The sequence below is a fragment of the Choloepus didactylus genome, chromosome 25, assembly GCF_015220235.1.
Source record: "Choloepus didactylus isolate mChoDid1 chromosome 25, mChoDid1.pri, whole genome shotgun sequence".
NCBI classification, from domain to species: Eukaryota; Metazoa; Chordata; class Mammalia; order Pilosa; family Megalonychidae; genus Choloepus; species Choloepus didactylus.
Window position 1 is genome coordinate 5583983 of NC_051331.1, and position 22097 is coordinate 5606079.

The 22097-nt window shown below is 47.7% G+C and overlaps 1 protein-coding gene across 3 annotated transcripts in view; it reads right to left on the reverse strand.

Moving 5' to 3' along the window:
* Nucleotides 1-2393: 2393 nt before the first annotated feature.
* OLFM2 (olfactomedin 2) overlaps nucleotides 2394-22097 on the reverse strand; it is a 66183-nt gene continuing 46479 nt past the window's right edge. For all 3 annotated transcript variants that reach the window (XM_037818191.1, XM_037818192.1, XM_037818190.1), the window contains 5 exons: nucleotides 7369-7518; nucleotides 5593-5739; nucleotides 5151-5370; nucleotides 4710-4816; nucleotides 2394-3539 (listed from right to left, as the gene is read on the reverse strand). In XM_037818191.1, the coding sequence (XP_037674119.1) occupies nucleotides 2862-3539; nucleotides 4710-4816; nucleotides 5151-5370; nucleotides 5593-5739; nucleotides 7369-7518 (1302 nt within the window). In that variant the 3' untranslated portion in view covers nucleotides 2394-2861. The remainder of the gene's footprint in view (nucleotides 3540-4709; nucleotides 4817-5150; nucleotides 5371-5592; nucleotides 5740-7368; nucleotides 7519-22097) is intronic.

A 22097-nucleotide genomic window follows, 5' to 3' on the forward strand; every position in this document is an offset into this window, starting at 1 on the left:
CTATCCAGGCAGCGGCCAAAATATTAACAAGAAAAGTTAACATGCCCCAGAGTCCATTAGTAAGTAGCTGTGGTTTCCTTCACCTGCTCTTCATTCCCACCCAAAAGGAGACCCTAAGTCCCGGGGTCTCAGGATGGGGGATGGTCGGCCTCTTGTTAGCCTCTCCCACCCCATATTTCCCACAGGGCCACTTTCCACTCGTCAGCCACCTGCATCACCCCAGGTTTCCATGGCTACCGGGACAGGGTCCGAGTGGGTCCCCTCAACTCGGGGTAACAAGGTCCCGCCCTGGGATGGGGATTGGCTTCCCCGCAGCAGCTGGGTACACGGCTGTAACTGTGGAGGTGTCCGAGCAGACAGCAGATAGCCTGAGACGGACACACCTCAGGTGGGATGTCGGACAGGAGTGTAAGAAGCACCAGGCCCTGTGCAAGTGTGAGAGAGGGAATGGGCAGTTGTGATGCTGTGTGCCAGCGGTGCCTCTCTGAGGACTTGGCATCCAGAGGTGCAGACACCCCCACATTCAGTTGTGCTCTCAGTGTGAGAATGCAACCTCCAGGCCTACAGGCATTGGGGGCAAATCTTGAACTCGCCAGCCCGCCCCCTCCTGACCTTACTTTGGGAGGATCTGGCCTGAGACAGATGAACCACCAGCCCCCCGATTCTCCTCTTGGAGATGTGCCCCCAAATAAGTGACAGTGGGAAAGTGGCAGGAGGCACAGGTGTCCAAAGTACCCCAGCACCGTGCCATGTTTTTTTAGCAGGCTCAAGCGCAGTGCCTCTCAACGGGCTAATCCAGGAATCGATTATTTTCCGCTGTCAAACTTGTTCATTTAAATGGGAATTAATTGCTCTTCTTGGAGATTTCTTTAAAAATTGGTTTTAAATGAGCACATTAGGCAGCCACATTTATTATTCATTGGTTTCCTTCCCAATGTGGCCCGAGTGTCCAAGTTCCCAGAGATCCCAGCACAGAGCGGAGATGATTTAATCAGGACAGCCATTAATTAGAGATGGGGAGAGTGGGGGGGGGGGTCCGCCTCTTTGGCTTCCATTTGACAGGATGGGGTCTGACCTGTGGGGCTCCTGTCACAGTGTTCCAGCTCTGTAGTCCTCATGAGTTAGGGGGGGCTTTAGGGGCTTGGGGGTTCAGCTCTGCAGTACCCCTTAATGCCTTCGTTCCTGGCTGTCAGTCATGGGAATGAAAACAATCTCAGAGATGACTCCTCTGCTCTCCTTTGCTCCCCTTCCCACTGTCCAACTCCTACCTCACCCTCATGAGCCCCTCACGGGTTCCCATCTTCCCCTCCAGCCTGTCCCGCCCAGGCCACCAGAGAGGCGACGAACAGAAACCTTCATCTCGTTCTTCCCCTTTAGCCATATCCTCAAGGCTCCTTAGGAATGGGCCCTTCTTTCTCCAGTCTCTTCCTGGCTCCCCCTCATGCTGCCTCCAGGAACTCCAGTCCCCATGTCAGGGCCCAGTCCGGCCCAAGCCCCCTCCAGGTAAATGGGCTCCGGGGTGAGGGGTGGGGTATTTTCAGACAACCTTAGGTGCGACTCACTTTAAATGCTTTTGAAAAATGTACCTAGTTTCTTTCTATTTGGGATGATGGAAAAGTTTTGGTATAATAGGTAATGGTGATGGTAGCACAAACATTATAAACGTAATTACAGCGCTGAATTATATACATTCGAATGCGGCTAAAGGAAACATTTTAGGCTGTATATATATTACTAGAATACATTTAAAAAAAAAAAAAAAACACCCATAGAGCTGCACAACACAAACAGTAAACACTAATATAAACCACGGACTATAGTTAATAGTAGTTATTAAAATGTGCTTTCATCAGTTGTAACAAATGTACCACACCAATGCGAGATGTTAATAACAGTTAATAATAGGGTGGTATATGGGAACCCTGTATATTATGCATGATTTTTTCTGTAAACCCAAAGGAGAAGGAAAGGCAAAAAAAGGGAAAAATTCTGCTGTGCCCTACCCTCTGTTACACAAATTCTTAAAAGCAGCCTAACTGTCAAAACCCCATTTAAAAGTTGCCAGATACTCTTGTGATACACCCAAGTGAGTGAAAAGTGAAAACCCAGGGACAGAGAATATTCATTTGGGGCCAGTTTTCATCATCGTGATAAAATCCTCGGTTGTTTTGATCAAATTGCTTTTAAACTAATTGTTTTCGACGGAAACAACTTCAGATTGAGCGTCCTCACCTGTCTTCTCGAAGGGCTTACCTGGGGAGGGGTGCGTTCCATCACCCATCCCACACCCCCCACCCCCAGCTCACTAAGCTTGAGTCCTGGAACAAGGGGCCCAGCGCCCACCTCTTCCTCCTCCGCCCACCCTTGGACACACACAGAGCAATGGAAGCATCAAATGTCAAAGGTCCCTTTTATTCTGGCAACCCGGAAAGAGAAAACGTAAATAAAAAAAAAAAAAACATATCCATGCACTCAACTCCTTGGGATGGGGGTGTGGGGTGAAGGAAGGAGGAGGAAACGGAGGTAGGGGGAGAGAGAAAAAGCCAAAGAGACAGAGACAGGGAAAGAGAACAGGAGAGTCAGATCAATAAAAAGATAAGAGGCAGAAAGAGACAGAGGCAAATCCATAAAAAGGCAGAAAGACAAAGAAATGGAGTATTAAAAGCAGAGATCCATAAAGAAGAGACAAAAATGAGAAAACGCATTGATAGAAATGGAGAATAAAGGCTAGGGAGAGAAGAAAGTACAGGGAGGAGGAGGAGAGAGAGAGAGGACACGATAGAGACAGATCAACTCTTAGGGGCACAGGCAGGGTGGAAAGGGCCCCCGGCGGACCCCCAGTGGCCCTCACTTGGCAGCCCCTAGGGGTCCCCGGCGGTGCTGATGACGTGGAAGAGGGTGACATTGTAGAGCACCTGGTGGCCGTTGTTCCAGGTATACAGGGCCCGCTCCCGGGGGTTGTAATCCAGCATGGAGATGTGGGAGTACTGGTTGTGGAAGGGCACGTCCGTGTACTCATAACTGGACGTGTTGGTGAAGTAGGCGAAGTAGACCTTGGCCCCGGCCAGGTGGGAGTTGGTCACGTAGAGCACGCCGCAGATCATAAAGGCCTCACCGGCGCTGCGCTTGGGGTAGCCGGTGTCCCAGGACCTCACGACCTCCAGGGTGTGCGGGTCAAGCCGGCTGACCACGATGTTGCCCGCATTCTGGTTGGTGGTGTACACGGCCCAGAGCCCGCTCTCGTCCACCATGAAGTCCATGTCGGAGAAGCCACCCCAGGAGTAGGGGAAGGTGTTGTTGTAGCCCGCCCCCGGGAGGCTCCTCTGCACCAGCACGGAGCGCGAGCGAAAGTGGTACTTGACCACCACGTTGCTCTGGTACTTGTTATAAAACAAGGAGCCGTTGTACACCACGTGGCCTGTGCCCGCCCACGGCTGGGGCAGCAGGTGCTGGATGAAGTTCTGGCCCTTGATGAAGTCTCCGAGGGTGCGGAACTCCAGGACCCGCCGGCCCTTGTAATAGCCATCCATGTACCAGACCTGTGAGAGCAGCCGCCGGTCACTGGGGGGCCCCGCGCCGGTGACCCTGGGTTCCCAGCAACTGCTCAAGACTCAACCACAGCCTTTTGGGATTTAGAGTCACTGAGCAGTCATTAATCAGTTGTGGGACTTCCGGTGACCAATCATGGCCAATCAGAGTCCCAAAACTGAGTACGTTCAGTCAATGAGCACCATTGGCCTGAAAACAGACACTAAGTAGTCAACGCTTGATCCCTAAGGATCATGGGAAATTGCAGTCCCTGTGGACTCACCGGCCCAGGAATTCACTGGTCATTGGATAGTGGGTGGTCAGTGGTTACTGGATGGTCATTGGATAGTCATTGCCCATGGGTTTAACTCCTGTATCCATGAGGTGACCAGGCATGTCATCATCATCTTCTCCATCATCATCATCATTGTATAAATTAGCATTTGTGAATGCTCTTACTAGTCTCCGTTATTGGGCTAACCAGCTTTAATGCTGATATTATCATGACCATTTTGAAGACATGAAAACTGAGGTTCGGATTCATTCAAGAACTTGCCCAAGGTTCCCTAGCTAAGAAGTAGAGGAACTGGATGCAAGTCCAAGTCTGATTCACAAACCCAACTTTTAACCACTTGATTGAACCCCTTTCCCTGTAATCCCTAGGTGGCTGATGATCATGGTGAGATGGTGGCTGCTTACTGCCTATGATCTATGACACTCGATGGCCAACCAGTGACCAATATCAGCCACTAGGAAGGTCATTGTTGCTGGATGACTACTGGGCAGTTAACAGATGGGTCACCATAGGTGATGGGCATTCACCATGGAAGCTACTGGAAGTCCAAAGCACTGAATGGTGCTAGAGGGACCACTAGTCCTTACTTAGGAAGGCACTGGTCAATGGTAATTACTTAGAGGTCAGTGGTCATCAGGAACTGGTCAGTAGAACTTAGTGACCATTACTCTCTATGAAGTCATTGGAGTCAACAGACTCTGGGATGGGAGGTCCTTGGTCACATGGGGATCACTAGACACTGAAGCAGAGGTCCAAGGGCACTGGGGATCCTAGAACTCTTTGGGCCAGAAGATGGTAATTGGTATGGAATCCCTGGGCAGCCATGGGCAGTCACAGGCTATGTCCCTCCCAGGCTCTGACCCCAGAGGCTGGCACCGTCACTCACCCGGTTGTCCGCACTGGGAGCCATTGTGTCGGTCATCCAGGAGCCAAAGCGGGACCCCATGGCCCGGATGGTGATGGGGTTACTAACCCCCGTCAGCTTCCCACAGCCTGAGAGGCAGGAACAGGGGACATGAGGGTAGGGGGTGGAACGAGTCCAAGGCAAGCAGGGCAAGGATGAGATGTCATCAAATTGGAAAGAGCTGGGGCCAGAGGTGAGGGAAGATCCAAACATCTGGTCCTAACACGGAATCAGGTTGGGGGTAAAGGGCTGCAAGTCAAGGGTCAGAACCGTTTCCAGCTTCTGGGCCCAAATTTAGCTTGGGTAGGAAGGTCAAGGGTTGAAGTTTAGAGGCCAGAGGTCAACACTATGCCCAGGTCCTGGGCACATCCATAGGAGGTGTTGGGTTGGGCATGGAGGTCAGGGGCAAGGGGCAAGGCATACCCAGCTTCTGGGCACAGGCGTGAAGCCGAGCCTCCAGGGCCATCACCCGCTGCTGCAGGTCCTCATATCCGTAGGCTCCCATCTCTTCCTGGATGGCCGCAAGGCTGCCAGACAGATTCCTCACTTCCTCCCGCAGGCGTACGATGGTCCGCGTGTCCGCCTTGTACTGCTCCAGGACTGAGCTCAGGGGCAACAGTTCCGTCATCCTGTCCTTCAGCTCCTGCCCACCAAGATGGAGCCGTCGCCGTACTCGACCCCAACCTTTGACCCACACCCCAACCCCTTATCTTCGATGCACAACCCGTCCCTTGTCATTTGACCTGAGAACTCTAGATTCCAGCCACCCCCCCGGTTCTTCCCAGATGTGACCCCACTCTTAGAAGTAATGGGCACCAATCTCAAAACTTCCCATGACCTCTGACCTGATCCCAGAAAGACCCACCTGGAAGCTCTTGGCTGAGAGGGACCCATCGGCCACCCGGAGCCGCGTGTCCAGGCCCCGCATGAGGGTCTCCATGCTGCGCACGTACTGGAGGTCACGGTACGTCCGCAACTCAAGGACCTCCATGGACTGGGAGACATTTTGGACCTAGGAGCAGGGACAGTTAGGGAGGCCGAGGTTCCTTCCCCTGCCTCTGTCTTAGAAATGCCACCGACAAGGCCTGGTGGGGCCAAATACCCAACTGTACCACCTCCCCCAATCTTACCAGCAATGTCCAAACGACATCCCCAATGTGTCCACACATCCCCTCCTGCTCCACCCTCAGCCCTTCCTGCTCTCCCCACCTCCACCCTCACCCCCTGTAGTCCTTCTCCACATGACAGCCAGGGGAGTTTTCCAAAAAAGAAAGTCAAATCACCTCCCTCCCCAGCCGCGGGGGGTCGGCAGGTCTTGGGGGGTCTGGCCTTGCCCCTCCCCACTTCTCTGTGTCCACATGACTCTGACCACCAGCCCTTCTTTGTGCTCCTAGATTCTAAGCTCCTTTCACCTTCAGGGCCTTTGCACTCACTGATCCCTCTATCTGGAATGCCATTCCCCTCTTCTTTCCATGGCTGGTTCCAACTCATCCTTTGGGTCTCACCCTCCTCGCAGAGACCCTTCCTGACCACACTGTCTGAAGTGGCTGTTCACCCCCTCTCCCCTTACTTGGTTATTTTCTTCACAGCAATAATTATCTGGAATGTTCTTATTCTTCTACCTCCTTGGGTGGGATCCGTAGGGGCACACCCAGAATCTGTATTATCCACGGCTGAGTCCCCAGTACCCAGTGCTGGGCACAAAGGAGTTGCTCAATAAATACTTTCGGACCAAATGAATGGACTGGAATGCCCTTGCCCTGGCCTCTCCCTGGCTCCCACCTCCCCATGGCCAAGAAGAGGGCGGTCAAGGACGCCACTCAGTGCTCGTTGAAAGACACAGACTCTCCAGAATGAATGACTGTTCTTGTGACACTTGGATGCTCTCAGAGACCCAGCAGCCTGGCACGCACCCTGGATGCCACGAACCCTCATTTTCACAGCCATTGTCAACAAGCAGGGGCACCATGTGGGTGTCCCACTCTCGGGGGAAGCAGGTCTAATGTGGGCAGGACAGAATCCTGAGGAGTTATTGGGTGGAAGACTTTGTGCCAACAAAAGCCTCTTCTCTCTGCAGAGCCTCATCTTCCTCCTCTATAGGGTGATGGAGGAAAGTTTGATGGTCCCTTCCCACACCAAACCAGAGCTGACCAGTCGGCATTTCAACCAGGCTGTGACAAGGGACAGCGGTCAGTTATAAAGGGCACTGAGACATCCTTGGGAAAGTATTGAATAGGAAACATTTTATATCCATCATAAGAGGCAGAAGGAATCCTTATAGGAGACTCTTGGGGTACAGGGTGAGCTAACCCCTCCCCCCAAAAGGGACACAATACACCTTCTTAAGTAGGTAGGTCGGGCGAGCTACAGGAATGGGGTGGGTGGTGGCTGGAGCTCACATACAAGAGACTCGGATGCTGCCCCTGGGGTCCCCCTTCCTCCTGTCCCCACACTGCTCTCCACTTCTGCTCCAGTAAAATGTTGAACAGATATTGAAAGAAATATCCTTCGAAGTGGGGGGTTGGATTATCAACCTGCTCAGAATAACCCACATGGCCCTGGGCAGACCTGGGTGGGGCAGAGGGCAGCATGTGAAATGGGAGGTTCTCATGGCCTCCCCGCACACCTGGAGGGGCCTTACCTTTTCCATCAGCTGCCGCAGCTCCTGACTCCGCCCATCCCGGGAGCAAGTGCTCTGTGCGGGGATCACGGCCGTGCAGATACATTTCCCATCGGGCGCCTGGGCCGAGGTGTACAGCTGCCAACCCTCCTCTGGGCTCTGGAAGAGGGTCTGTGGGGGAGGTCGGGGTGAGAGAGAGCAGGAACCCAAAGAGGGACTCACCCCACATTGTCCCACAGTGGGAGAAAGGGGGCCTGGGGGAAATGACAGGTCCTGGGCTGGGCATGGGCCCATGGTCTCAATTCCTCCCAAGGAAACTGGTGGGGAGAAAATCATGGTCCCCACAAAACACGTGTTCAAGTCTTAAATAGTATCTTTGAACATGATGCGTCAGGGTGTGGACACACTTGCAAATAGAAGCTTGGAAGATCCTGTTTCGGGGTGGTCCTGCAGAATCATGGTGGGCCTTTACTTATGACTGGAGGCCATAGAAAGAGAGGAGATTTGGACCCAGAGCAGCCAAAAGTCAACGAGAGACACAAGAGGAGATCAAGGACATTGTCAGGTGACAGGACTGCTGGCACCAGAATGCAACCACCCCCAGGAGAAAGCAGGCCCTACCCACATCCCAATTTTGGACTTCTAGTCTCCAAAACCGAGAGCTGATAAATGCTGTTTGTTTAGGTCAACCCGTTGTGAGGTATTTGTTATAGCAGCTCTGGCAAAATCATACCGAGGTCCATCTTACAGATGACGAAGGTTGAGGAACCCGGCGAGGAAGTAGTGGAGAAAACTAAAAATTCACTCTCCTGTTCCAGGTAATCGGGGAATTCAAGCCCTTCCACAAGACAAGAATTCATTTGCTCATCCACATTTGCACATGCATGGCCACTGTTAGATTACAGACCCTCTAAGAATTACCCCCAACCTGGACTTCCCTCTCTGCTTCCCCAGCTCACGGTGACATATGGGCTCTGGATATATCTCAGGGGCTGTATTCTGTCACCCAGCTGTGCCCCCAAAAAAGTAATGGCCAAAGGGTGACAGAATCCTGAGACTTTTAGTAGGAGACATTGGCTTCAGACTCCTCCTAAATTAAACTTCAGGTCAGTTAACTCGGCTCAGATAATTCAGTGATCATTTATGACTGTGTTTGCCAAGTCTCGCTCCTTGGAATGCTGGTAATCTTAACAAGTGTACTGGAGAAAGGGTGTTCTGTGGTCAAATAAGTTTGTGCACTGCTGGGTGAAACTAGTTTCTTTACTGTGGGACTTATCAGAGCCTTGGAATGCTGGCACGCATCATGAAACTCAAGAAAGCCATCATTTTCCAAACATTAGAAAATATCCAGTGAGCTCCTTAATTCCGTGCCTGGCATGGGGCCTGAGGTAGAAGCTAGGACAAAAGGGGTGAAGAAAACATATCCAGTCATGCCCCATGTAGTGAGTGGAGAGGACAGACATCAAATGCATCATCCCACTGATACTTCTAGAACCACGTGCTGCAGTAAGTGCCACAAAGAATGTGCAGGGAGTAACAGGATCTTATCCGGGTAGGGGGTCTCAAGGGAGGGGCCATTTGAGCTGAATTTGAGGCAAGAGTGAGCCAAGAAAAGGAGACGCTTTGGGTGCCAAAAAATTCTGATGAATATCTGGAGGCATCCAAGAAATCCAGTTTCAAAAGCATCAAATTAATAAGCAAATTCACAGAGACAGAAAGTAGATTAGAGGTTACCAGGGGTCAGGGTGGGAGGGAGAATGAGGAATTATTGATGGATGGATTCTAAGTTTCTGTTTGGGGGTGGCAGAAAAGTTTTGGTAACGGATAGTGGTGATGGTGGCACATTATGAATGTGATTAATGCCACTGAATTGTACACTAAAAAATGGTGGAAATGGCACTTTCTGTGTTATATATATATATGTGTTACTACAACAAAATTAAAAAAAAAAAAGAAAAAAGCATTGAATTCCTCACTGGATGAAGCATGCTGGGCCCAGATTTGCTCCCCTTGAGCTTCCCCAGAACATAGTAGATATAGTCGCAGGCCCCAATCTTTTTGTTTTTAAGAGAGTGTAATGGTCTTGTTTGCTTGATAACTGTTTATTAAGCACCTACTGTGTGTTGGGCTCTATTCCAGTTGTGGAAAGTGGCAGCAGTGAACATAACACACAAAATTCCCCATCCTGAATCTTGAGGACAGTATGTTGAATGAAGTTAGCGGAAACAAAAGGACAAATTCTGTATGGTCTCACTAATACGAACTAACACTAGTGAGCAAATTTTGAGAATTAAAAGCTGATAACACAGGCTACCAGGAGAGAGAAAGAGGGTAGAGATCAGGCATTTGAGGCTGAAGGACTACAGAAGGTTCAGCAGGATTGATTGTATAGATCCAGAAATACTGTGTGATGGTAGCACAATATTGTAAGTACCCTGAACAAATGTGTGTGAGAGTAAGGCTGAAAGAGGTGGGATAGGGGAATGTATGACACCAGACGGAAAGATAGATGATGAAGGCTGGGACTGTATAACTTGGCAAAAACTAGAGTGGCCAATGACTGTTACTAAATGTACAAATATAAAAATGTTCTCACATGTGGGAGAACAAATGAACGTCAACCATGCAAAGTGTTGAAAAAGGGAAGGTATTTGGGAAAAAACATAATCAAAGCAAACTGGAGTCTATGGTCAACAGTAACATTGTAATAGGCTTCCATTAAATGTAACAAAGGCAATACACCAAAGTTAAATGTGTATGAGAGGGGGATTTAAGGGAGGGATATGGGATTCTTGGTAGTGGTGTTGTTTTCTGTCCTTACTAATATGTTGTATTGTATGACATTTTATTTTTCTTTTTATTATTATCCTTTTTGATTATTCACCAAAAAAAAAAAAAACACTTTTTCATAGTAATCAGTATATTCAAGTGCTGACTGTGGTGATAAATGTACAACTATATAATGATACTGTGAACAACTAATTGTACACTGTGGATAATTGTAAAAAAAAAAAAGAAAATCCCCATCCTCTAGGTGCTTATGTTGGAGGGGTGGGAGACAGAAATAAACAGCTAAGTTTAGAGGGTGATCAGTGCCATAGAGTAAAGTAACGCAGAGAAGAAAAGATGGAGGATGCTGGGACTGGGGCTAGGGAAGACAATTTTAGGGTGAACTGCGAAGGCCTTCCTGAGAAGGTGTTATTCGAGTAAAGTCCTGAAGGTGGTGAGGGAACGGGCATGCACATATCTGCGGAAGGATGTTCCAGGCAGAGAGAACAGCGAGTGCAAAGGCCCTGAGGCAGGGGCACGTCTGCGGTGTCTGTGGCACACAAACAAGGCCTGTGTGGCTGGAGCTGATCAGCAAGGGGGGCTGTGGGAGACGACAAGGACAAGACGGCGTAGGGGGTTGCTGAGGACTTTGGCTTTTACGCTGAGGAGCAGCCCTGGGAGAAAGGGAGAGGGCTGGGGGCAGAACAAGGGACAAGACCACAGGTTCCCTCCGGTTGCTGCGGGGAGATTTTAGGGGGTGAGGGTAAGAGCCAGGAGATCAGCTGTCCTGGTCCAGGCAAGCGCTGATGGGTGGAAGCCATCAAGTCAGGAAGTGGGAAGATTTTAGTCATATCGGGGATACATTCCTACAGGCGTGGAAGAAATTCCAATAAAACCCCAAGCATTTTACAGAGAAACAAAGCACCCCAAAACAGCACCGCAGAGGCTGTTTCCATGAGCCATGGCAGAGAGAAACCAGACTGTAAGTTACAAACCATCCTGGGGACTCCCAGCTATTGGCCCATCTCTTTCTCTCCTGCAAAACAAGGTCTTTTTTCTTTTTCAAAGCCTGTTGGAATGTGAGTGGGTGAGGTAATTGTTCAAACAAGCTTGATCCTTCCTCTAGTTTATAAGAAAAATAAACCATTCACAAACTTCATCTGAAGCTATTCTCCTTAGCCCTTTCTGTAGGCCCTTTGTACCCCTTTCCTAAGTTGAGGGGATCCCTTCTTTGACTCTGTGTCCATCTCATGAAGATAGTTGTGATCCTTGCTCCCATGTGTGATGAAAGCGGAGCCAACACTCAAGGCTGTGTCTTCTAGACTCTCACGTCTTAGCACAGAAAAGTCGAGCCCTCTCTTTCCCTTTTCCGGTGGGATAACTTGGAGACGTGTGTTCCACGAAGTCTCCAGAGGGGCCCAGTTGGGACTGAGCTCCAGCTGCCCACAGCGGCCACCTTGCAAGGTCTTCCTTCTCTTCCAGTCTCACTTGCCTGCCCCCTCACAGGTGCTTTCCCCACTGATGCTTCCTGAGGTCACGTCCAAGTTCAATTCTTGCATGTCAATCCTTGCCTGCTTCCGGGGGAGGCCCATCTGAGACAAGAAATGTGTCTCCTTTCCCCTTGGTTCTGGGAGAATGCAGAACTTAGCTTTGCCTCCTTTCATGACAAATTCAGTTCTTTTTTTTTTTTTTTTTTAAAAAAAAAAAGGGAAGAAGAAGAAAGAACTAATGTGCATCCAAACAGCCCCACCTGGCTCTTTGGCTTTGGTCCCCAAGCAATTTGGATGGGACAACCTCCCCCCAGCCACCCCCAGAGACTCTCATTTGTGCAGACACAAAGCAGCCCAGTTCAGCATAATTAACATCTCCTTCCTACATTTCCTAGCATGCCCTTTGAGGCAAATAAGGCGTTTTCTTTCAACATATGAAATATCGAATTGTAAAAGAGAAGCAAGATGAAAGTGGCACAGAAAGAAGGCCTCCGTGGCTTTCCTAAAACAATTTGTGTGCATTGGACCTATCTGGCAGTTGCGTTCTCTGCAGCGGTATAATTAAACGCCTGGGGTTTGGCTGCCAAGTCTCAGCAGGCAGAGATCCTGAGTTGTGCCCACTGGGTTCAAGTTCAAATATGCAGTCAAGTTCACATCCCCGGGAACCATTGGAATGTCCTGGAAGGCTCAGGGTTTGAAATTCCAAACGCCAGCTCTCCCCGACTGGGTCTAGCTTGGAGCTAAAGACGCGGGCTCTTGGAGGTCAGAGCCCTTGGCCGTAGGGAAGTGTTTGTAAGAGCAGGAATGAAAGCCTCAGATCTTTCCAGATACAGAAATCCCCTCAGATGTGCTGGAGAAGTCAGCCTCCCTCTTGGCAGAGTTTCTGGTTCAGAGATTAATATCCTTGCTAATGGGCTTTAAGAGTTACCGCTCAAGTAACTCTTCCCCAAATCGTCTTTTCTGGCTGCGGTTCTTCAGATACTTTCGCTTCCAATTAAGAAGCAGTCTCCATAACAGGTCCAGGATTAACTAAGTTTGAGACACACAGGAAAAGTCTTAACCTGTAGCTCCGCCGCCACCTGACAGTCTTGGTTCAAAAACAATTCCCAGTGTTTCCTGGAGGCCAGAGTGATTTCTACAGGATCCTGGGGGCAGCCATCCGTTGAGCATTGGCCATCAGGAATAAGCCAACAGGAACAGAGCAAGCAAGCAAGCAAGCAAGCAGCAGACTCTTAATAAGGCAAAAATATTATTGCATCCGAGGCTGGATGATTTAATCAGGAAGCAGATGTGGCTTGGGATTTGTATCTTCATTTGTACCCTGCCTTGTTGCAGAGAGGGCTCCAAGTGGTTTTCAAGGATGTGTAAAATACCACAAGATAGCATCAATTAAATATGAGAGCAGGAATCAGACATTTCTGGAAGGCAGTTTGCTAATTCAGAGCCAAAGACTTCAAGTTTCTGCATTTGCGTTTAACCTAGCCAACCACAGGCTAAAAATTTAGCTCAGGGGAACTGTATCAACAACCATTTGATTGCTACAAAGGATGCTCCTTACAGTACTGTTTAAATTGGAAAACTGGATTTCTCTTCCAATCATCTGACAATAAGGGGATTGATTCCCAAACTTAAGTGACATCCTCAAGATAGAATACTATGCAGCCATTAAAAATTGAGAATTAACAGGGATTCCTTAAATTTATCTCATTTTCTAAATGTTCTACACTAAGCATGTATTGTTCTTGTAAATGCTTTTTAAAAGTCCCTAATTTTTTTTTTTTTTTTTTTTTTTTTTTTGCAAGGGAGAAAAGAAAGAAAAATAAAAGTGGGGACATAAAACAGAGCCAGAAATAAGGCCAAGAAAAACTCATCCCTTAAGAATCCAAACAACCAGCATATGGTCGGGCCATAATTTTGGCTCCAAGCTTCTTAGCAGCCAACTCAAAAAGGGAAAGCTGCTCATTTATGCGATCCCCAGTGTCCTGACACAAAAGCACGCCAGATGCTCAGGAGAAAGCTGAACTATTTTTGGTACCCAGAACAGGCAGGGATTTCTCCCACGGTCTTCCCAAAAAGGACTCCATGCGATGTCACCGGCTTCTTTCCAGACAACATCCTGCTGATAGAAAAGACTCGTTTCCTCTGGACATTTCTAATTCCTACTGGGAAGACAAAGTAGAGACAGATGATTAAGAACATAGTTCTGGGGTCCAGCCGCCTGGGTTTATGTCCTGGGTCAACCACTCACTTGCACTGTGTGACCTGGACAAGTCATTTAACCTCTCTGTGCCTCAGTTTCATCCCCTGTGAAATGGAGAGAATAGCTGTGCTTACCTCACAGGGCCGTCGGGAGGAATGAATGAGTTCTTAAAATAAGTATGGGCAATTAGAATAGTCAGCAGCATGCAGTAGTCAGATATGTAAGTGTTTGCTGCCATGATGATGATTTTTATACCTCTTATAACAACCTAAAGGTCACTTTGGTAACTCTTCCTGGAGTTGAAATTGCCTGAGCATCTTGCAGACACCAAATTGAGACAGGCTGGCAGAAGAGATGAAACTGGCACCCTCCAAGGTCTCGTGGAGTTGAGGCTGAGGCTGCTGGATGGTGAGAAGGCAAAGAAAGTCCTGCCATAGAAGACGTGGTAAGAATCCGCAGAATCTGCAGCGAGTGTCTCCCCCACTGACAATGGGGGGAGACACTCGCTGAGCCCTAGTTCCCGTGTGCATCTTGTTCATATAAGTGGGGGTGGGTTTCTGTTTCTTTCAAGATGCACAGATCTTAACGGGCAGACAAGCTGGGGCAGGGCTGACACTGATGTGTTCCATTGTCTCATCTCTTGTGTCCTTTCCTGGAACACATCATGTTTTGTCCTACCTCCTGGCCTGCTGGGGGATTGAATCATGTCCCCCATAAAGAGACGTCCAACTCCTAACCCTCAGTCTCATGGGGGTGAACCCATTTGAAAATAAGACCTTTGAGGAAGTTGTTACTGATTAAGGTGTGGCCTCATCTGTGAATAAGATCTATTTAGACGAAGCCAAGCTGAGTCAGAGCAGGCCTTGCTCCATATGACTTGAGTCCTTTTAGGCAGAGGAAATCCAGACAGCCAGGCAACAGAAGCCAGAAGTCAGAAGAAAAAGAGAACAAGCAGATGGCCATGTGACGGTGGCAGAGATGCAAGTCAAGGAGCCCCAACGATTGCAGTCAGCCAGCACTGGAACGCTAGACTCCGGGGAGAAGTATGGCCTGTGTTTCCAGTTTGCTAAAGCTGCCTTTATGCAAAATACCAGAAATGGATTGGCTTTTATAAAGGGGGTTTATTGGGTTACAAATTTACAGTCTGAAGGCCATGAAAATGTCCCAATTAAGGCATCAACATGAGTATACCTTCACCGAAGGAGGGCCAATGGCGTCCGGAAAACCTCTGTTAGTTGGGAAGGCACGTGGCTGGCGTCTGCTGATCCCAGGTTGTGTTCCAGCTCCTCTCTCAGTTCCTGTGCATTCTTCAAAATGTTGCTCTTGGGGCGTTTTGTCCTCTCTTAGCTTCTCCGGAGCAAAGTCCATGCTAGCATCTCTGAAGTGTCAGCAAATTTCTGCTTTCAGCGGCAGTCTCCAAAATGTCCCTCTCAGCTTCTCTGAGCAACTTCTGTTTGTGAGCTCTTTCATAGGAGTCCAGTGATTAAATCAAACCCACCCTGAATGGGCATGGTCCATATCTCCAAGGAAATAATTTAATCAAAAGTTTCGCCCACAGTTGATTGAGTCACATCTCCATGGAAACACTCAATCAAAGGATTCCAACCCAATCAACACTAAAACATCTACCCCCACAAGATTGCATCAAAGAACATGGCGTTTTGGGAGACATAATGCATCCAAACCAGCACACCTAACAAGAGCTTGATTTTGGACTTCTAGCTTCCAACATCGTGAGAAAACAATTCCTGTTGTTAAGCCAACCAGTATGTGATATTTGTCATAGCAGCCGCGGCAAACTAAGAGAAAGCCTTTGCACTGGCTCCACCTTCTGTCATCAACACTCTCATTCCATGTCAAAGCTGCACTAAGCCTCAGGCTCGAGCATAAATGTCTCTTCCAAAAAGCAGCGTTTGCTGTCCCACCACCTGTTACTCCATCTCTCAAGGCACACTGTGCTTTTCTCCTAACACGTACATTTCTTATTATGCATCAAGCATTGTTCTGTTCCAAGCCCTTTACATGTGTGAACTTATGTAATCCGCCCCCCACAATGATAGAAAGCAGGCCCTGCTGTGATCCCCATTTGACAGGTGAAGAAACTGGGGTACAGTATGCCTGGGACTAGTTTGGGACAGGGAAGTTCTCATATGTTTCCACAATTTGGAAAAAAAGAAAGAGCCATGAAAGAGACAAAGACAATTAAATGCAATACGTGATCCTAGATGGGATCTAATAATGAAAGAGAAATGGCTGAAAAGGACATTACTGGGACATATGAAAAAAATTGGAATATAGACTGTCAGCTTTATATCAATGTTAAAGTTCTTGAACTTGATAACCTCACCTAAGATGGTGACAGAAGTGAATATCCTTGTTCTTAGGGAATGTATGGGGAGGTATTAAGTGTTCAAGGAGCATGATGCACGCAACCTACAGTCAAGTGTTCAGAAAATGGATTGATAGATGGGTAAAAAGATGGATTGATAGATTCATGGACAGATAGATAGAACGATATGGGAAATGTGACAAAATGTTAAAACTGGTGGATCTGGATATCGGGCAGGAGTATGTTGGAGTTCTCCTTATGGGTTTTGTATTATTTTTGAAACTGTCCATTAAGTCTGAGATGATCTCAAAATCAAAAGTTTAAAGGAAAAAGGAAAGAAGCTGGGTACTGAAAGGTCAAGTCTCTTGCTAAAAGCCTCACAGCCTATAAGTGATGGACCCGGATTCAAACACCAGCCATCTGGCTCCAGTGTCTACACCACCACACCACACACACACACACACACACACACACACACACACCCTTCTCCTTCAAGCCCTGATCACAATGGTCATTAGATCCCCTCTGTTGTCACCACTGGTCCAAAGCCTGCCTCTGCTCCTGGACAGAAAACTCAAGAGAATAGTGTATTTGGTCTCTTTTATTCATCTCTGAATCCCCAGGAGCTGGCAAAATGTTGAATAGCCAGACGCTAATCAGCCAGCGGGACAGAGAGCAAACATCTTCACAGATCCACGGTGAGTTGCCCCTTCTGCTGCAGAACTGGCTTTGGTCTCCCAGGGAGACAGACAGCGGTAGCTTGGCTTCCCCCTGACTGCTGGGGAAGGCAGAAGGGCCATGACAAACGATCGGGAACATACGTCTCTCCCGCGTCTCAGCCAAGAAAGGGCTGTGTCCCTTCGGAGGGCTTGAGATAATAGCCGGCTGCCCTTGTCAAACCTCGAGGTGCTGGGCAGATGCCCCCTGAGTGATGAGCGTGACAGGCTTAAAGAAGACATCAGCTGGAGAAGCTGGAGCTTTCTGGGGCTCGCTCAGCCTGAGCAGCTGGGTCTTTGCCTGGGGCTGCCTTGTGGCGGGGGAGAGGCCGGGATGGGGGAGGTGGGGGGCAACTGTGTGCCCTGGGAAGGATCCCCACATATCATCCATCCAGACATTGCTCACTCATTCGTTAATTTATTCACTCACTCTCTTCTCCTCCCTCCCAACACACTTATCCCATCTTGCCCCAAGGGGCTGTCCAGACAGACAGGAGGTACAACCTCTTGCCCTCTGAATCACCCTGAGCCTTGGCAAAAGACCCCCAGCTGCCCCTGAGCCCCAGTCCAGGCTAGTACTTATGTTCCAGGCTTTTTTTTTTAATTCAGTTTTATTGAGATATATTCACATACCATACAATCATCCATGGTGTACAACTGTTCACAGTGCCATCTTATGGTGCGTTCATCACCCCAAACTATTTTTGAACATTTTCCTTACACCAGAAAGAATCAGAATCAGAATACAAAATAAAAATAAAAAAAGAACACCCAAACCACCACCCCATCCCACCCAATTTTTCATTTAGTTTTGTCCCCATTTTTCTACTCATCCATCCATACACTGGATAAAAGGAGTACGATCCACAGGGTTTTCACAATCACACTGTCACCCCTTGTAAGCTACTCCAGGCTTTTTTTTTAGGTTCTGCAATCACCATGCCAATGTGGGCCTGACATCGATTAAATACGTTTTCTTGGGAAAGAAGGGAAGAGACACAAGTCTCCAAGTTTGACCGACTTTTCCCCTGGAGTCTCCAGTCCGGGGTTAAGTGTGGTGAAGGCTTGCCTTGGGAAAGAATGCAGTCCATTCATTCCCTCTGAATGTGCCCCAGAACTATGTTGGAACCCATTGTGGGCCCTATAAGAATAGGGGGTATGAACCGGTGCCTACGGAGGGCTACATCAGGGCTACACATTCCCTTACAGGGGCACGCCACCCATCAGCCAAGGTTGCTGTAAAAAAGTACAATGCCTTCCCCATCCCAGCACTCAAGCACATTTCATTGAGGAGACCCTTCTGGGAGGAAACAAACTCTCATTTCACCTTCCTTGTCAGAGGCCTCAATGACCCCCAGCTCTTTATCACCCCAGGGCCTTGAATATGCTGCCCTGGTTCAAGAGGGTTTGAACCAGGGCAGAAGGAATGGGGACAGACAAGTGGGTAGATTCTGATGTTTTAAAGGCAGCACCCACAGACTAGATGCAGGGTGGAAGGGAGAGGGGAGTTGAGGAGGACTCCAACTTTTGGCGTCTGCCAGTGGGATAGATGGAAGGGGGTGCCGTTGACTGAGATGGAGAGAGCCAGGGAAGGAGACCATGGAGGTGAGGGGAAGAGTAGGTTTAGGGGACTGGGAATCAAGAGTTCAGCCCGAAGTCAGGTTCAGTTCGCTACTCTTGTGTCAACATCCAAGGAGAGAAGTCAAGTCAGAGGCTTAGGAAAGAGAACAGAGGGCTTGACTGTTGACGGCAGAGAGATGGGGTAAAAACAGGGACTTGAACAGATCCTTGCACACCAATGTTCTTTGCAGCATAATTCACAATAGCCAAGAGGTGGAAGCAACCCAAGTGTCCATCAGCAGATGAATGGATAAACAAAATGTGTTCCATCCATACCATGGAACATCATTCAGCCTTAAAAAGAAATGAAGTTCTCCTGTTGTGGCCAATGACTGTGGTTAATGGTACAAATATAAGAATATTCTTTCATCACTAGAACAAATGTTCATCACAGTTCCAAGGTGTGCCAGTTTGAAACTGTTATGGACCCCAGAAGAGCCAGGATCTTTTAACCCAATCTTGTTGGGTGGAAACTTTTGATTGAGTGTTTCCATGGAGACGTGACTCACCCAATTGTGGGTGAGACCTTTGATTAAATTATTTCCATGGAGATGTAGACCCCGCCCATTCAGGGTGGGTCTTGGATTAATTCACTGGTATACTTAAAAGAGCTCAAGAGCAGACACAGATGCTGACACTTAAGAGATGCTTGGAGATGCAGACAGAAGGATGTTTGGAGATGCTGAGCTAAGATACGAAGCCCAGAGTTTGCCCTGGAGAAGCTAAGACGTTTGGACAGAAATGCCATGGGAGAAAGAAGAAAGGATGCACAGGAGCTGAGAGAGAGAAGCACCTGACTATCTCTATAAAGATCCTTATGATATAATAAGCTATAACCGCCAACATTTATTGGGCACCTCCTCTGAGCCAGAGTCTGCACTAAGTGCTTTGCAGCTAATTTCTCACCAGTCCTTGTAAGAATCCTATGAGGACAGGGGGACATGGAGGGTAGGAGAAGAATCCTATGAGGTTGAACCATAATAAATGTTCAAGTTGGATCTGCCGCTTCCTCCTGTGGGATCCCAGGTGATCACTTTGCCTCTGCCGTTTGTAAAACAGGGATAAAAATTGTCACCACCACCACCACCCCCACTGACACACACACAGACACACACACACACACACACTGAAGCATCAGCTGCTTGGTGGCTGAGATTTTTGTCTGCTCTTTCTACTGCTATAGAAGAGTACTTGACACAAAGGAGCAGGGTTGCTTGGCTGCCAGCATGCGCTCAGATTCATTCCCTTTTCCTCCCCTACCCTGCGCCTTATCTATGTATCTATCGTAGGGAACTACATTTCCAACATGCCCTTACTCTGTCTTCCAATGGGAGGCGCTCGTGCAAGATGAGAGGCTGGGACAAAGGAAGCAGCAGGGGTATTTTCCCCTTTCACTGCCTGTTGTGCTCTGGCAGTGGCTGCATCTCTGTGGTTTCAGCTCTCGCTGGTAGTCCCCATTTGGGGCTCCATTTGCACCACCTCTTTTCTCACCCCCCACCCCCAGTCCTAGGGAGATGGAGGCTTTCCACTGCTGCTTATCTCTGGGTTTCTTCTCCATCTCCCTTTTATTTTCTCACCTCTTCCATCACCTGGGTAACCAATTCTCTGAATTAAAATCCATGAAAGGCCTAGAAGAATTCTGTTTCCCAGGCCAGCCCCTGAGAGATACAGTAGCTGCTCAATACATTCATCTGTGAATGATCAGACAGTTGTAGAAGGAAAGTGCATAGGCTGGTTGGGTCCAAGTACTGATCTGCTTCTTTCCAACTGGGTGACTCTCGGCAAGTTGCTTAACCTCTCTGTGCCTCTCTTAACCACGCCACTTTCTTATTTAAAAATTGGAATCAAAATGGTCCTGCCTTGCAGGGAGGGTTGTTGAGTGAATCGCGGTGCCAGGCATTCAGACAGTGGGAGCTTTCGTCATCAACACACAGAACCGGCACTGTTCTAGAATGGTTCCGTGTCCCCCACCAACTTTTTAAAATTTTTTAAATGATGGTAACTGAGGTAGTTTGAAGCCAAATGGACCCCAGAAGATCTTGCTCTTAAAGCCAATCCATTCCTGTGGGTATAAACCTACTGTGGGTGGGACCTTTTCATTGCATTATTTCAGTTGAGGCATGCCCCAGGTGGGTCTTAATCCTCTTACTGGATTCCTTTATAAGAGATGAAATTCAGAGAAAATGACTCAGAGACAGAGAGACAAGACACAGACGCTGAGAAAGAAAACCACAGATGGAGAAGCCAGAAGCTGAAAGCAATGAAACCCAGGAGAAAAGGGAGACACCAGCAGATGCCACCATGTGCCTTCCCATGTGGCAGCAGAGCCGAGGATTGCTGGCAGCCTGTCTTCAGAAAGAAGGTATTGTCTGATGATGCCTTGATTTGGACATTTTCTTGGCTTCAGAACTGCAAGCCTGTAAACTAATAAATCCCCATTGTAACAGGCAACCCATTTCTGGTATATTGCATTTGGCAGCTCTCAGCAAACTAAAACAGTAACATATATACAACACGAAATGTGCCATTGTAACCACTTTCATGTGTACATTTCAGTGGCATTAATTACATTCATAATATTGTGTTGCCATCATCACCATCCATTGCCAAAACTTTTTCATCACCCCAAACAGAAACTCAGTACCCATTAAACAATAACTCCCCTTTCCCCCCCATCTCCAGCCTCTAGTAACCCCTAGCCTACTTTCTGTCCCTATGGATTTGCTTATTTCAGATGTTTCACGTAAGTGGAATAATATAATATTTCTCCTCTTGTGCCTGACTTATTTTGCTTAACATAATGTTTTCAAGGTTCATTCACATTGTTGCATGTATCAGAATTCATTCCTTTTTACAGCTGAATAATGTTTCATTATGTGGATACACATTTTATTTATCCATACATTTGTCAATAGCCATGTGGTTTGCTCCCACATTTGGCTATGGTGAATAATGCTGCTGTGAACATTGGTGTATAGTCTCTGCTTTTAATTCTTTGGGGTATATACCTAGAAGTAAAATTGCCAGGTCATATGGTAATTCTGGGCTCAACTTCTTGAGAAACTGCCAAAGTGTTTCCACAGCAGCTGCACCATTTTACATTCCCACCAATGGACAAACGCTCTAATTTCTCCGCACCTTTGTTAGCACTTGTAATTTTCCACTTTTATTATTATTATTATTATTATTATTATTATTACTGGCCATCCTAATAGGTATATATAGTGGTATCTCATTGTGGTTTTGAGTTGCCTTTCCCTAATGGCTAAAGATTCTGAGCATCTTTTCATTTACTTATCAGCCATCTGCCTTTCTCCTTTAGAGAGAAACATCTGTTCAAGCACTTTGCCCATTTTTTCCCACTGAATTTTTTTTATTTTTTTTATTTTTTTGAATTTTTTTTAAATAAACTTTTAAGTAAATTTTTTTTTATTTGGGGATGTATTATTTTTGATTTATAGAAACATTGCAAAGATAATAGAGCTCCCATATACTCCTCCCCTGCTTTTCCTTATTAGCTCTTACATAACCATAGGGCATTTGTCACAGCTAAGAAACCAACATTGGGACATTACTTTGATTAAACCCCGATTTTCATTTGGATCTCACCAGTTTTTCCACTGATG